Raw genomic sequence first — 15945 nt, 5'->3', positions numbered from 1 at the left:
CATATGTAGTCGTCATGTGCTTTTTGGGGAGTTTCCTTTTCTTTTTTTTTCATCTCCTTCTTTCTTTCTCTCTCTCTTTCTTCCCCCCCCCCCCCCCCCGTCTCCGGGACGAGCGAACCTTGTCAAGCCACCGTCTCGTCGTCGTAAAACCTCCTCCTTGGGTGGAGTCACCGTGTCGTCCGTGATTACTGTTCTCGGCGGGCCCCGAAAATGCTTCAAGGGCTCGTCCCGGGGATTAACGGGAGCCGGCTTGTCATTTCACCCGCGGCGGGGGGGGCACTGTCTGACATTCCACTGTACCGCCGTGAGATCGCCCTCGTCCGAGCGGCGGCGTCGGAAGTGGACTGCCGGCAACAGGCGGGGGGACAGGCCCAAACCTGTTGAGGCAGGGCCCGCCACCGCAACGTCGGCAAATCAAAGTGACAGCCACAGGAAAGGGGCAGGGTGGCTGCAGGAGGGGCGGGGGGGCTGGAGAAAAGTGGGAGGGGCGACGGGGAGGAAGACTTTTTTTTTTTTAGTGCGGGAGCTAAATCGGTCCCCGTGGCGCAGACCGGCCCTCTTTTACTACCCTACCCACTTCTGCGGCGTCCGTTCTCAGGGGGAGGGGGAGTAGATACGAGGGGGAGGTCGTCTCGCCGGCTCGTGGACTTTTCGCAGGTCGGCGTGAGCGTCCGCGTACATTCGTCTTTGGGGGCGAGGTCTCGGTGGCGGCGGCGACGGACAGAGAAGAGTGAGGGGGGGGGGGGGTACGTGCCTCTGTGTGTGTCTGTGAGAAGGAGGGGTGGGGGCGCGGTTTTCTCCTGACCCCCCGGCGTTGGGGGGGGGGGGGGGGGGGGGGGGTTGGCGGGGCCAGGCGGCGTGTTTGGAACTGTGCCTCGTCGGATTAGGTGCACGCTGGCCGGGTTTGATGGTCGACCCGGACAGACAGGGCCTGGCAGGCACTAACCGCTCAGGCACATGATGTCGGGGGGGGCGGGGAGGGCGGGGGGGGGGCGGAAAAAAATGATCCACCGCGAGACCAAGGAGACAGATGACACCCAGCAGGAAGCCAAAGCCAAATCTGTAAGCATCCACAATCCAGCTGGCTTGCCCTAGGGTACCTGTCTCTCTGAAGGGGAATCAGCCTCACCCTGTGAGCTGTCAAATTAGCTCACAGGACTGGAAATGCTGAAAAGATTTGGCCCCTCGTAGCGAGGAGGAGGTATTATAAAATGTTATTTATTCATCTTTGCTTCCTATCCTGAAAACACACACACGCACACGCGCGTGCACAAACACACACACATGCACACACACACACACACACACACACACACACACACACACACACACACAGAACAACAACAGTGTAGGGAACGTCTCCCTTGGTGTGAACCTGTGGAGGAACATATTGAAATCCCTATGCACACACAAACACACACACATGCACGCACACGCACACGCACACACACACACACTAGAAGATGTAATGTTATAGACATGCCCAAACACAGCCATGTATAGCACAGACATGCATACATGTACAGTAAACAGGCACACACATACCCGCAAATGCAAATAAACACATGTACATGTACACAAAACTCACACACACAGATGCACACATGCATACAAATATGCACACACACACACACACACACACACACAGATGCACACACACACACAGATGTGGACACGCATACACGCACATGCACGCACGCACACACGCTCGCGCTCACACACACACACACACACACACACACACACACACACACACACACACACACACACACACACACACACACACAGCCTCACATACAGTGCCAGGGGCAAGTTTACAATTACTGCCAGGGTTAAGCAGTCACCTGGAGAGATATGCTGTTTGAGGACAGACATTTCCAACCAGCTTAGGACAAGGAAGACAGCTAGAAAATAAATACAATAAAATATTAAATCAACATTTACTGTGATAAATGTACTTTACAATGAACATTATACTGAAAAAGACTACAGATTTAATTTGATTGAATAAGGAAAAGTTTCAGAATATTTTCTATTTGTATTTTTTAGATAAGGTTACTACTGGATATTGTAACAGTAGTGCCCAATTCATATACGCTGTCATTGAGGTACACTGTTTTACTATCATCATTTAAAAAAAAATCAAACTACCTTTCAACAGCAGCATTGCCAGTCCAGTAAAGATGGCTGCCGGCTGCGCTGCCAGTCCTAGCGGATCCTTCTGTGCCGTCTCCGCCACACGCTGCCCCCCGTAGCCCCCCGCACCACCGAGACGGGTGCTCTTTGGACAGACAGTACGGAACACCCCTCAGAGGGGACGTGGGGACTCCCGCCCCCCCCTGAGTGGGACAGGATGACCCCCTCAGAGAGCTCTGCGTCCTGAGAGAGAGAGAGAGAGGGGGGGGGGGGGGGGAGTTAGGCACTGGGGGAGGGGGCACAAGATAGAACCTGACAGGAGTTTAGCGCTGGTGTTCGCCATGGCAGGACACTGTGGTGGTCCTCCTTGAGGGAGATGCTGTCGCCCGTACGTGTGTGTGTGTGTGTGTGTGTGTGTGTGTGTGTGTGTGTGCGTGCGTGTGTGTGTGCGTGTGTGTATGTGTGTGTTGTGCCTCTCTGAGAGGCTGTTGCTCTTTTAAGGGTAGAATGAACTCACAGTGGTAATGCAATTGAAACAATGTACATTATGCAGTGACGGATTACTTGCTACAGTGACGATACTCAACATAGTAATTACTCAGTAGTTACTGCGTTAGGTATTACAAAAATATGTATGCCCTGTAAACGCTGTCTACCTAAGGCCTCTCCTCCTGCTGTCCTCCTCTTCCTGCTACTCTGAACACATCATCCTTCATCCCTCGTTCCTTCCCTGGTCAGAGTGTGTGGTGGGAGCTGACCCCCCAGGCCTCAAGAGAAGCTCTTTGTTTGCCAAGGATTTTGTCTACCACACACACACACACACACACACACTAGCCCCCAGCAAGGACCAGGCAAAGATCTTCGGCCACGCATATGTAGGTTATGTGTGTGGATGTCCCTGTGGGAATGTGTTCATACCGTACGTGTGTGCAAACAAATGTGTACAGTATATGTGTGTATCCATCTGCTTGCCTGTCAGCTGGTGTGTATTGTATGTGTGTATAGTGTATGCATGTTAATGTGTGTGTGTGTGCGCGCGCGTGTCTGTGTGGGCGCATCTAGGTGTGTGAGTGTGTGTGTGTTTGGGTATCTGCGGGTGTGTGTGTGCATATATCTGTGTGTTTGTGTGTGTCTGTGTGAGAGCATCTAGGAGTGTGTGTGTTTGGATATCTGTGTGCATGTGTGTGTGTGTGTGAGTGTGAGGATGGACTTGAGCCAGGTTACTCCCAAGGGGGGGGGGGGGGGAAGCATCTCCAATCCCCCCCCACCCAAACACCCCCCTCCCCCTCCAGCCTCATCCCTGGAGAGGTGTTACCGAACAGAGCTGATCGGGTGGAGCTAGATTTTGAGTCGCTAGGCTATCATCTCCTCTCTCCTCTCGTCTGTCCCCTCCGCGTTGGTCCCTGGAGCCGATCCCCTACTGTCTTTGACTTCACTTCAGCGCTGCCTCGGCTCGGAGCTGACACGCTTCATGAGGGCTGTGAAAGGGAGCCATTATGATCGTAATGGATGGTTTGGGGGCAAGGCCTATCACAAGGTGTCACGGAAAGAAAGAAGTACAGAAGAGAACCCCAAGTAAACCGGAGGGGGAGTATGACACCCTTCAACCCAGGGGCCGGGGGGGGATTCCAGATTCCATTCTGTGTGCGCGTCGATGTAACACGCGCGCCATCAGGCCGTTTTCGCGACGAGCATCCGAAAACGTAAAGAAACGATCAGATTGAGTCTGTGTTTTTATCCTTTGTTCCTGTGTTATCAAACCTCTTTTTCCTGAAGAAGCGCATCTCTTCTGGGCCTCTCCATCCAGGATATGAGACAGCTCAGCGTGACACACGTGCCTCCATAGAGACCAATGTATTCTTGGCTTGGCGATGCCATTGACTTGCCATGAAATTAGATAACGCGCCGCAGATTGACAGCGAGAGGGACACAGGCGACCATTCAGTAGCGCGTAGGGAGCCTTGTGGGGGTTATCACATGCTGCCGCTAAGACGCTGGGGGTGGGTGCAGCCACGGAGCACAGCGTGACTCACTGTGAAAGTCACAAGGGGAGTCCGCAAGGGCCGTAAAGAAGGCAAACTTTCCCTCCCTCTGGGGATGTCCTGACTGTGTGTGTGTGTGTGTGTTTCAGCAGGTATGCGAGTATGTGTCAGCTGGTATGTGTATGTGTGTGTATGTGTGTGTGTGTGTGTGCATGTGCGTTGGATGCCGAGCCCTGAGATAAAAGTAACAGACACAGGGGTCTATTGTCATGCCGAGCATCATCCCCGAGGCTGGCTAACCCCCGTCATCCGTCGCCACCATCAGCCGGTCCGCGGTATCTTTGATGGCGCATCCCTCCGCCCGCTATCAAACACACGGCCTTTGAGCCTTCAGTTCAAAGGCTGGCGGCCTGGGCCGAGGAGAAAAGCAGCCATGTATCAACGGCAGTACGAGCGAATGTGTGTGAGTGTAAGTGTGTGTGTGTGTGCGTGGCGAGGCAACGCAAGTTAAGAGAAAGGCCTCCTACCCCCCCCCCCCCCCCCCCCCACCCCCATTCCTAGCTGAGGCGCCACAAAGGCGGTTCTGTCCTGAGCGGGCCGCCGTCCTTTGGGCTGCAAATGTCGATTTCACGCAGGCTCTGCTCTTAGCTTCAAAAGACCTTGTCGATCAGCTGTGTGTCATGTGCAGCTAAATAAAGCTTGCATTAGACACCCTCACAGTCAGATGAAGCCCTTCCACTCTGTGCAATCTGGGAAATAGCCCTCCTTCAACCATTGAGCCAATCGCTGGTCTGCTAACACAAATCACTTGAAGAGTTCATGTGCGCGCACCGCGCTCGCTAACAAGGGCTCCTAGCGAAAGTAAATAGCAGCCAACAGTGTATGTCATGATCAGAATCAGTTTACTGGACAGGTAGTTTACACATACCAGGATTTTGCTTTGGTCAATGGTGCGTAACACTGACAGAGACAACATCAGACAGGGTGCAGAGACAAGACAGGGCGGTGCAAATGAGCAGTGCGAAACACTAATATAAAAGTATGCCTGGCCTCTCGAAGTGAGATTTGGCGGAGTAAGGCAATGTTCACTGATGGGTAAAAAACTCAAGTCCCCAGCTGGCTTGCTCTCCAGGATCCAGAACCCTAAACCTCCAACCCCTCCACTCTCCTTCTGGTCATGGGCCAGTCCTGCTGTGGAAGGTCATGAATGCATCTGCCTGTGTGTGTGTGGGTGTGTGTTTGAGAGAGAGAGAGAGAGAGAGAGAGAGAGAGAGAAAGAGAGAGAGAGAGAGAGAGAGAGAGAGAAAGAGAGAGAGAAAGAGAGAGAGAGAGAGAGAGAGAAAGAGAGAGAGAGAGAGAAAGAGAGAGTTAGTGAGCAATGAGCGGAGTGAATGAGCAGAGGGGGTCGTCCCCTCTGCCAGTCTACAGCTTCATGCCCTCAGTCCAGAATCAAGCCAGTGAGCAGTGAAGTCCCACAGACACACACACACACACACACACACACACACACACACACACACACACAGTCAGGCAAGAGTAAAAGGTGCACTTCTGGTTCATAACCATGCCTTGTAAAGGTGAATCCATCAGCGGCACGCTGGCTGGCTGGCCCTGCGGCCTTGGTCCTTCTGTGCGGCTCTGACCACTGAGGTGGACGCAGACAGAAACAGCTGGCAGGAACGTCTACTGACCTGCTCTGTGTTTATGTCATTCAATCAACGCAGAATTTGTATAGCCTACGCTTCCTGGGAAAACTAGCCATACTTTCAATGTCAGCTCTTCCTTGGAAATAGCCTGTCTACCCAGACGCCGGTACAAAAGGTCAGCTAGGTAACGGCACATAATTATAGTTAATGATATATCAAACCTTGTTTATGTTGTTCCATTAAATCGCCATCAGGCTGTGTGTGTGTGTGTGTGTGTGTGTGTGTGTGTGTGTGTGCGTGTGTTTTCATTACGCAAATGTGACAAGATAAGAAGGGAAACTGTAGCTGGGAGTAGAAGCTAATTTCACTCCAGGTTTAAATAAATTAGTCAACCCGAATTAAAACCAACCTGCCTCGTAATAAGGCGGAGTGGAGAAATTAACAATTCACACAGCCCCATGCAGATGAGCTATGCTAATGAGAAGACTGTTTTTTCTTTTTTCCAGGGTGGTCATTACAGGATGTCGCTATAGGGCACTATAGACCCCCTCGAGCTCCTTCTCTCTCTCTCTCTCTCTCTCTCTCTCTCTCCTTCTGTCTCTCTTTCTCACCCAGGAATGTATCTGGAAGCCCCGCACCACTCCTCTTCCATTCCGTTCTCTCTGATCGCCTTGGGTTGCCAGAACTCCGCCCTCACCCCCTTTTTGTCACGGGGGTTTCAAGTGCAAAAAACTTTTAAGGGTCACTTCTCAGTGGGCAGTGAGCCCACCCTGCGGACAGTCTATCAGAGACCATTACAGCATGGAGGGACATCTTAAAGTAATGTGGCGTGACCTGTAGGGCGGAGAAGCTGAAAAAATGTAGCCAAGGAATGTTCCTGCAAATTTGAATACGCGAGGGCGGAGAGAGCGCCGTCGCCGTTTGACTACTGGCCACACAATGCGGGGGAGGAGGGGGAGCGGAGGGGAAGGCCGGTTTCAACCTTGGTGGTGGAAATACACGACGGACATCCTCCAAAAAGAGGTAGGCTACTGAATGTGTAATAGACCGAGCGGGTGAGCGCCATTAGTGTGGGCACCTCACTAACTTGATGGTAAATTCATTCATTCATTCAAGCCTTTATTTATTCGCGAAAAGACAATTGAGGTTACGCTCATTTCCAATGCCACCGAGATTACAAACACATTAAAAAAATAGAAACACATTAAAAATACAGAGAACAAACATAAGTCAATGGTAGGCTATGGACTGCACTTATATTGGCTAGTAGCCTACATTTCTACCTTAAAGGACAAAGCGCTTTACAATGGCCTCTTGTCCCGCCATTCAATCGCGCGCCAACAGCGGCGAGCTGCCATGCAAGGCGTTAACCCGCTCATCGGGAGCAATTATGGGTTCAGTGTCTTGCCCAAGGGCACTTCGACACGTGGACGGGAGGAGCCGGGAATCGAACCACCGACCCTGCGGTCATCGGACGAGCCGCTCTACCTCCTGAGCCGCAGCCGCGCCGACTCGATGACAAGCAGGGGGATGAAAGAGAGAAATAGATTCGGGATCGTTTCATCGCTTGTCAACGTCAAGCGGAGACAAACCGCATAAGGGAGAGAAAAGGCCCCGTGGCTGTGGCTCAGCCAGATGAGTAACTCCGCTGTCTTCCACCTTTCTCGCACGGTATGCACACCTCCCACCCCTCCACCCCAATTCTCCCTCATCACCCCTAGCTCACCCCTTGCCCCCAAGACAAATACCCAACCCCTTGAACGCACACACACACGCAGGCACACACAGAGAGACACACACAGGACATGGGCATCTGCGTGCAGCTGAGACAGGTTGGCAGAGGAGGGGGGTGACTGGCGAACGACCGAGGCGGCTAATTTCGGGAGCGGTCTTTCATCCGTGCCGCGGAGTTAAGGTGTGATCCCATAGCCCCGGGATGCACATATATACTTTAGCACCTATGCCCCGTATTCAGCCCCCCTCCCGTCTCTCTGATTGACGATGTGAGCGAATGCGTCCCCGTAAAAGTCCTCGCCACCGCACACCTGGGCTCCGTGTGCGCTCGGCGGCATGGCTGTACTTGCCTCGTACCCAGGAGAGAAGAGAACCAAGAAGGGGAAAAAAAAAAAACTTTCCACAAGACTTCTTCCATTCGCAAACACACACTCGCCCACGCACATAGGCACGCACATGCACAAGCAACCATAAAAACACAATGACACGCATACACTCTCTCTCTCACAAACAAGGCCTCGTTCTCAGGAGATTCAACCCAAGGAGATAAACTTTGCTCCAGAGCATGACCACCGACAGTAAAACACAAGTTCACTTTGAGACCGAGCTCCGGCTCATCTCACACACCTCCCTCTGTCCCTCCAGAAGAAGTGAAGTACGAAGTACACAAAGTGGAGCCAATGTCTCGCCCTCAACGTGCCGCCCTGGGGGGGTTCGGAAGTCTGAACCGATGACTGCACTTAAAAGAGTGTGTGCGGAAAACACGGCGCCGTGACTGCCCTCCCGACGTCCTTTGCGTCTTGCCGAGGCCTTGCGTAATTGCAATTGACAATCAGATGCCATCTTTATAGGCGCATGGTAGAACTGCCATAATCTATAAGGGCATGGCAGGGCGATGGCTGTCACAAGGGCTTAGCCCACGCTAACGCGCTCCACGTAGCGTTGATTGTTTCACAGAAAGAGAGAGAGAGTGCTATTTTCCAACGCCGAGTTCCATGCAGATCGCTCTCCCGATCTCATTAATGAGACTTAACGAAGGGGGGGGGGGGGGGGGGTTGTACTAATCATGGCAGACTGGGACTGACACTGTCTCGAGTGATGATGTGACGTGATTACACTCCAAACATTTGCTTCTCATTATGCAGATATATGACACCATGGGATAAGGCTAAGTCCTAAAACCGCCTGGATCTACGATGCCACTTCCTCCCCTTGCAGATGCCTGTGTAGTGGCGCTAGACTTGCTATTGCCTATCCAGTGGGTATCGAGCCCACAACCCTGAACATCATTACCCACTGTTTCGCTGACAGAGCAAAATGTTAGCCAGTCACTTCAGAAGATATCCCTAAATCTGCTCCAGGTACGCGGCAGAGCTGACTCCGAGACACAACTCCTTACCCAACACTTTATCTTCGACTAAGCCTGCTGCTGCGGCAGAGGTTTCACACCGGCATGTTCCTGTCCCGAGGGCGACTCAACTCACCTTGGTTGACCTCTGCTCCCCATATGTCTATCCCATGGTTAGTGTATGTCCCCTCCAGGTCTGGAAAGCATGACTGTGTGTGTGTGTGAGAGTGTGAGGGAAGGTGGAGAGCAGAGATACTGAGAGATAGGACCCTGGTGAGAGCTGGAGCCACCAGTGAGCCCTGCTGATATGTCAAGCCACTTGACCCTGGAGGAACCTTTGGCTCAGCAGGGGTTGGGGGTAATTAAGACTCCCCCACCCCCTGCTGGGCCAAAGGTTCCGGGGTACAGGAGATGGCGGTTTTATTCCGAGGTCCTCGTGGTTGGCCGCCCCTGTGGAGAGGTGCATCGTGGTCTTTGGAGTACTTGAGGAGCAGTGCCACTAATTGGGTTCTTTGGGATACCTGCTGTGGCCTCATCTCTGGCTCTGTCTTTAATTGGGCTGGAGGTTTGATCGTCAGTAGCTAATACAGCTGGGAGACCTTGTGACACTAACATTCTGACATCCTGGTGATAGTCAGCAAACTCCTGAAAGAAACCTTTAAAGTTCTTTAGGATGTTCAATGAAGATAGGTGTCTGGGAGTTGATGAAAGCTAGTCGTTACCTCATACAGTTTCCAACCATGAAATGTTATCTCCAAACACCCATCAACACCTCAGATATGAACATAAAATGTGACCTAATAGTAATCAACAGTAACATCCCAATGAGACACATACAAACAGGACAGACGGCCTATTATGGCATGCTGCACATATCTCATCTTTATCTGGTCACAAGGCTTGCTCAAATGACTGTGTGACTCTGCTTTCACAAGTTTACACTTTCATCAAACATATAAGAGCATTGTACAGTTGGTCCCAAGCGTTGGCTTGATGATCAAAGTTTATAGACAAATTATCTGAATTTTACAGGGTTTGAAGTAATAAACTGAGACAAGATAAGGCTTGTGAGACGACTGCGTTTCCTTTCAGGTTTATTGGCACAAGATGACCTTATATGATTAACATTAAATAACACAGCATCAATGGCGCAGACATGAGTAGCTGCACAAAAACGAGCCTCTAAGGGGAAAAAATATTCCCATTGAAACAAGTTGGGTGTAAAAGTGTTGATGGAGTCCGATGACATGACTCTATACCCCCACATTAAGACAAAGCCGACCCAGCTGCTCTGTTGCTGTTGGGAAAACCCCCGACTCGACAGACTTGAGGGAAACGTCCATCGCTAACTCACTAAACCCCTGTCTGTCTGCGAGTGCGGGTCTCTCTGTAGATGTGGTGTCACATAAGGGTGGCCCCGGGCCCCCGGGCGCTTCTCCTGTGCCGCTCCCCAGGTACGAGGGCTGAAATGGCGCGCTGGCTGGTCGGCTGGCTGTCACCTGGAGGGGGGCGTGACCTGGGAGACTGGGGCGCCGTGCGCGTGGCGCGGAGGCTACGTCTTCGTGGCAGCTGGTAGCCTCGCCCTCTGCGCCCCCCCCCGGCGTAAACACTGGCTCTGATTGGACGTGTTAGGAATTAAAGACACATTGATATTGCGAGAGAGAAATAGTTTCTTTTAAAGGGACATCGCAAACAAAACTCCTTACAATACTCACTGGTACTCTCTTTAATAGTCTTATGTTCAAGGCTCGGGTTTTAGCAAAAAGATCTACGAGTTGCAAAAACATAAAAGACAAATATTTGCAAACTCTACTGCCACAAACACATAAATACAAAGCCCTGAAGAGGTGGCCAGGTTCAGATAGCAGCGTGTATGTACAGTTCACAGCTATCTTAACAGCATCCCTTGTCAATAAAGCAGACAAAAACATAAAACCGACAAAAACATAAAACCGACAAAAACAACATAAAACCGACAAAAACAACATAAAACAAACTAAATCAAACCGAGGGACCAAAAAACAGCGATCCACTGGCTTGTGACCGGTTTCCCCCCCCCCGTATAGTGTGTGTGTGTTTCAGGTAGAAGACACCAAACTGCTGGCAGGCAACTGAAGAAGGGAGAAGGGGAAGGTGACACAACAGCACCCCTCTATGTGCGCCCCATGCCTACCACTCGGCTATCCCAAGTAGCCAATAGGGTGTGGGGGGTGGGGCTAGACCTGGAATACGGTGGGTGGGTGGGTGGGGGGGGGGGTTTACACATGGCCCATGGGGTTTTCAGTGGTGTCCGCTAGTGTAGACCCTGTTCCTGAGGACCACTACGGGGGCCAGGTGGTGTCGGATCCCGGGGTAGTGCTGCACGTGGTCGAACCACCTGGTCATGTTCATGTACTTCTCCTTCTCCTGGACGGCCAGGTCGACCTACCGGGGGAGGGAGGGAAGGGGGGGGGGGGTGGAAGAGAGAGAGAGAGGGAGGGGGGCGGTGGAAGAGAGAGAGAGAGAGGGAGGGAGGGGGGGGGTTGGTGTTCAGACCAGCCCCGAATACCGTCGGCCTGCGCCCATGCAGAACACATCTGTGAGCTGAATGTCAAGAGTGCCGCAGAGGGGAGTCTGGGCAGCCGAGTCTCGGGGTTAACCACACGCTGATCAAAACCCAGGGTGACTTCCTTGTGCCTAGTGGCTGGCAGCATAGACTCTCATCTCCGACACAACTGCTGACATCTCTCACCATGTGATGCCGATCCCTCCCCCCCAAACCCCCTCCCTCCCCCCCAGGACGTTTGAGAAACAAACTTCCTTGGCCCCGGTTCAGGGCTAAACACAACACTTGGTGCCACTTCTCTTTATTCTTTGTCCCCCCCCCCCTCCTCCTCTTCTGTTCCTTGAGTCAAGTTGTTATCCGTGCCCCGTAGCCGTATGACTGGTTTAATTGTGTGGCCTGTTCTGACAGACTGCCTATTAACTCGCGTGGCCTGTTTGGAGCGAGAGCTGGCCCGGTTTGGCGGGCGGCGACTTACGATGAGGGGATGGACTCCGTAGTACATGAGCGCGTCGGCGAGGGAGAACTGGTTTCCTGCCAGGTACACCTTGTCTGCCAGGTAGAGGTTGAGGTCCTGGGGAAAAAATACACACATCCACGGGGAAAAAAGGTCGGTTAGATGGATTGTTAAGTCTGCAGTATTTGGGCTGCGCAGACTATAGCTCTGGCAGGACAAACACAAAAAGTTGAAGTTGAGGCAAGAACAAAGTAGGGAAAATTACCCTACAATTATATCGGGTTATTTCCATATCAAGTTCATATTTTTAAAAACAAGTTCTGTAAACGTTTTTTTTTTATTACTATTGTTCCATACTTAAGATAATAAAGATACACAAAAACACGCAAAAACATGGGCAAGCGTTATGTCAACTCCGCACTTTTCATATGCCACTACTCAAACCCCAAATCGAACATAAGAACACTTCCAACTCTAGCGTGGATCTTGGAGATTGACGCTATTGCTGGTGGAGTCATGCCAGGCCCCAGAACTCATTAGGTAGCCAGTTAACCTACATATGAGGTTGCGCCACTTTCTCGTATGACCAGGGTCTGTCTAGTTAGCTAGCGTGGGATCTGGACCTCAATAATGTGTGACCTGAGGGGGGGGATATCCGCCTGCCATCGCGTAACCCCCCCCACCACACTGGCCACTCGTGGTATGGGCTGGCACAGATGCCATACGAGGGCAGACTCGCTTTTCTCTGTTGCCTAACGCCTGGGATGAATCTGCCAATCTAATGAAGCTTCTCCAAGTCTGTGTGTGTGGCTGAGCAGGTCCCAAGAGACGGAACCATCTTTAGCACTTGCGCTGCATTCTCTCACACACACACACACACACACACACACACACACACACACACACACACACACACACACACACACACACACACACACGCCAAGAGCGTCTTGAGGGCAAATGAAGTTATTGTGCAGCAGGAGTGCGATGCCAAGCAGGGCATGAAGGCAGAAGCAGCAGCAGACTCCTCTGCCACAATCAGATCCGTGCCTTCCTCCCCTACAGCTACACCCCCACCCCAACCTAGGATATCAACCCCCCACCCCCACTCTCAACCCCACCGCTCCCCCACTTCTACCCCAGCTCAACTGCACACGCAGAGGTCTGAACCTGGGGTCTCTTTGGTAAGGACGTAAATCTGCCCATCACTGGACCATGAGGCTAGCATGGAAGACCATTGGTGACCAGACCACCACCTCTCACCCCGGTCACCACATTTTCCTAAAAACTCCCGTCTGGCAGAAGATTTCAATCCATCAATGCCAAGTCCTCACGCCACCTGAACCGTTTCCTCCCCCAGGCTCACAAACAAGTGAACTACTGGGAATTCACTAACGCTGCCTGCCCCGAATGTTCACGTTAGTCCAGGACGTCCAGAAACAATACCGGACAAATGATCTGTACATTTTCCATTTTTGTTCGCAACACATTAGCTTTTTAATTTGTAATGTACATAGCCTCACATATCGTCTATAACTTATGTATAACCACATACAGCCTCATAATAGCCTTACTACTTTACTTCTATTGTGTATATTTCGATTACGTTCAACTTACTTTGTTTTACTGTGCTTCTTTTTTACATTCAAGTCCTCCGTGCACCATCCCCAAAGTTAAATTACCCGTACGTGAAAATAAAACGAATTCTGATTGCGATTCTGACCACAAGCCGTGGTGAAAAGGGTGAAGGACTTGACAAAGAAAACTTTGGACGTCGCTCCCCCTAAACAGCGCTACGTCTCTATAGCTGAATGAACAGGACAGGGCGGCAGGGCATGAGAACCAGTGCCAAGGGCCACACTCAAGTGTCACCATTCAAATCTTTAAAAGGCCCTGTCCACATCCACACCGGGGGCCAGCGTGACCTGACGCGTCCCGCTGACGTGACAGCGCCGGGGGGGGGGGGGGCTGTCCGGCCGACCGGTGGTCTCCTTGTCCCTTTCGCGCCGTCGACAGCCAACGAAGACGCCCATTAAAAGCATTTACTGTGGCGAGCCTGCCGCCCAGACGGGGCTTTCCACCACATTTTCCCGCCTCATCAGCCCGTATTCCCGTGACGACCACCCCCTCCGTGATGTAACGAGCCACGCATGTTGTTGAAGAAAACGCTGGGGGGGGCAGTTCCTCTTTATTCTGGGCCACCGCAAAACATTGAGTGCGTCTGTATCGAGGATGAGCCATCGCCACGCGTCCCAGGAACAGACATCCACGTTGTCTTCATCTCAGCACCAACTTGTGCACACTTTCCTATCGAGCGCTATAATCCTGGCCCTTTTCCACTTGTCACTCTGTTCTGATTAATCATTTTAGTGTGAAAGACATTCAAATTGAGCTAAGATTTTAAAAAAGTTGTCTTTTTTCTCATCTGATATAACCCATGCAGATTAGCGACTTGAATTCCAGTTATAGACGTTTCAAAAGCGTGCGAATCATCTTCATTTTCTTGATCCTGTACAAACTGTAACAATGCCGGTCTCATTCCAGCACGAGAGGTGTTGGATGTCAGGTAACACATTAGATAATGATATGAAGTTCATTACTAAGTAATTGTCAGTGTCATTTGAGTGTTTTAGCTACTACCTTAAGAATGGTCCTGACGTCCTCTTTGGAGCAGCCGTCCACCTTGGTGACCCGGTACTCCAGCCACTGCTGCACCACGGCCCGGTTCTCCACTGACCTGCCCAGCAACTCCGCCCGCTTGGCCTCATTCACCAGGTGAGTGGCGATGGTCACCAGGCCAACCAGAGGAGGTCCACTGTTACTCTGAAGCACGGGCAGCTGAAAAGGAGGGATGTGGGTATGGCTAGAGTGGAGCAAATCTAATATCTTAATAAAAGGAGGGATGTGGGTATGGCTAGTGTGGAGCACATCTAATATCTTATGACAATTCAACGACTGAACGATTGATCAATAGTCAGGGTGAGCAGGAAAAAAATAACTGGGTCAGAGGACAGAAAACAAACCAGTTTAGAGATGAGTGAACATAGTTGGTATGAATGTGAAGCTAATGGTAAACATAGCTAGGGTATTTCTTTGTCGACTAAACAACCCAACTGATGTGGCTCAGCTTATTTAACTATAAAACGACATTTGTTTAGGATATGTGCTGTGTCCACTTCATGTCCAGCGGTAGGCATGCACGGCGTGAGATAGCAACCCAACTGCACATGCGCATGACAATCGATCTACACACATGGCCATGTGACGCAATGGTGCTCCCTGTCCGGCTAGGCTGAACGAGCTAGCATTAGCTACCTAGCAATCTTTTACAGCATCATACACGCATTTCCGAGGACAGTGCCGAGAAATCAAGGCAACAATCAGAGACCTTCGAAACGATGGCGTTTGGGTCTCTGACAAAGCATGTAGCAAGCCAACTAGCTAGTTTACAAGTGTTAACATTAGCTAGCCGTCTATCTCGCATGTGAACACACAACCACCTCCTTCTACAGTCACATTCACAGGGTAAGTTGGGCTATACAGCTGTACTTGGCTTGGTGTATGAAACGGCGGCCTTTCAGATAGACAATTCACCTTCTTGTCCCCCTGTGTACTGAATTTGTTAGGCTTTTTTAATCCTAAATATTTCTCCAACGAGGACAGCTCCTTCAACGCCATCTTTGGGACTGTACGATGATGTGCTGAGTGGGCGTGTGCGACTGTCTCGATTGGCCAAAATTCCTCATTCCCACCCACTGTAAACTGACATCATATCGAGCCAATAAGAACAAGAAGTATGACTGTTTATTAATTTAATTAGATTGCGTCATTTATCTGAAAGGGATACATTCATAGTCATCAGGTGATCAGTGTTTTATATAGGCTATTTGACATCATTACTTCTATTTAATATTTATCATTGTCTGTCATGTTTTATTCTATTCATCTTTGTCCATATCATTGCTTAGGTCATGATAAATCAACCATTTTCTCACTCTGCATTCAAATAATACAATCTCTCTGAATCATTATGAATCATAAACAATTCTGAGACACAAGGACATACAAATCCATTTAATTGCTGGATGGCAAAGGAATAG

At 50.9% G+C, this 15945-nt stretch overlaps 1 protein-coding gene across 1 annotated transcript; it reads right to left on the bottom strand.

Moving 5' to 3' along the window:
- Positions 1-9947: 9947 nt before the first annotated feature.
- Positions 9948-15538, bottom strand: eef1e1 (eukaryotic translation elongation factor 1 epsilon 1). The gene is made up of 4 exons (XM_084460788.1): positions 15440-15538; positions 14486-14683; positions 11867-11962; positions 9948-11270 (listed from the first exon to the last, which is right to left on the bottom strand). Exons 1-4 carry the CDS (start codon positions 15521-15523, stop codon positions 11127-11129), a joined length of 522 nt encoding a protein of 173 aa, XP_084316914.1. The 5' UTR covers positions 15524-15538; the 3' UTR covers positions 9948-11126.
- Between the last annotated feature and the right edge of the window lie 407 nt (positions 15539-15945).

Source organism: Borostomias antarcticus, assembly GCF_949987555.1.
Source record: "Borostomias antarcticus genome assembly, chromosome: 2".
Taxonomy (NCBI): Eukaryota; Metazoa; Chordata; class Actinopteri; order Stomiiformes; family Stomiidae; genus Borostomias; species Borostomias antarcticus.
The sequence above is the reverse complement of the archived record's forward strand: the minus strand, read 5'-3'. Positions and strand labels throughout refer to the sequence as shown.

Bases quoted from the DNA above. Each gene is read 5' to 3' on its own strand.
- eef1e1 (XM_084460788.1), bottom strand. From the start codon at position 15,523: ATGGCGTTGAAGGAGCTGTCCTCGTTGGAGAAATATTTAGGATTAAAA. The intron at 14,684-15,439 runs GTGAATTGTCTA...CCTCCTTTTCAG, and splicing joins GTACACAGGGGGACAAGAAG to CTGCCCGTGCTTCAGAGTAA. The intron at 11,271-11,866 runs GTAAGTCGCCGC...CTCCCCCGGTAG, and splicing joins ACGGAGTCCATCCCCTCATC to GTCGACCTGGCCGTCCAGGA.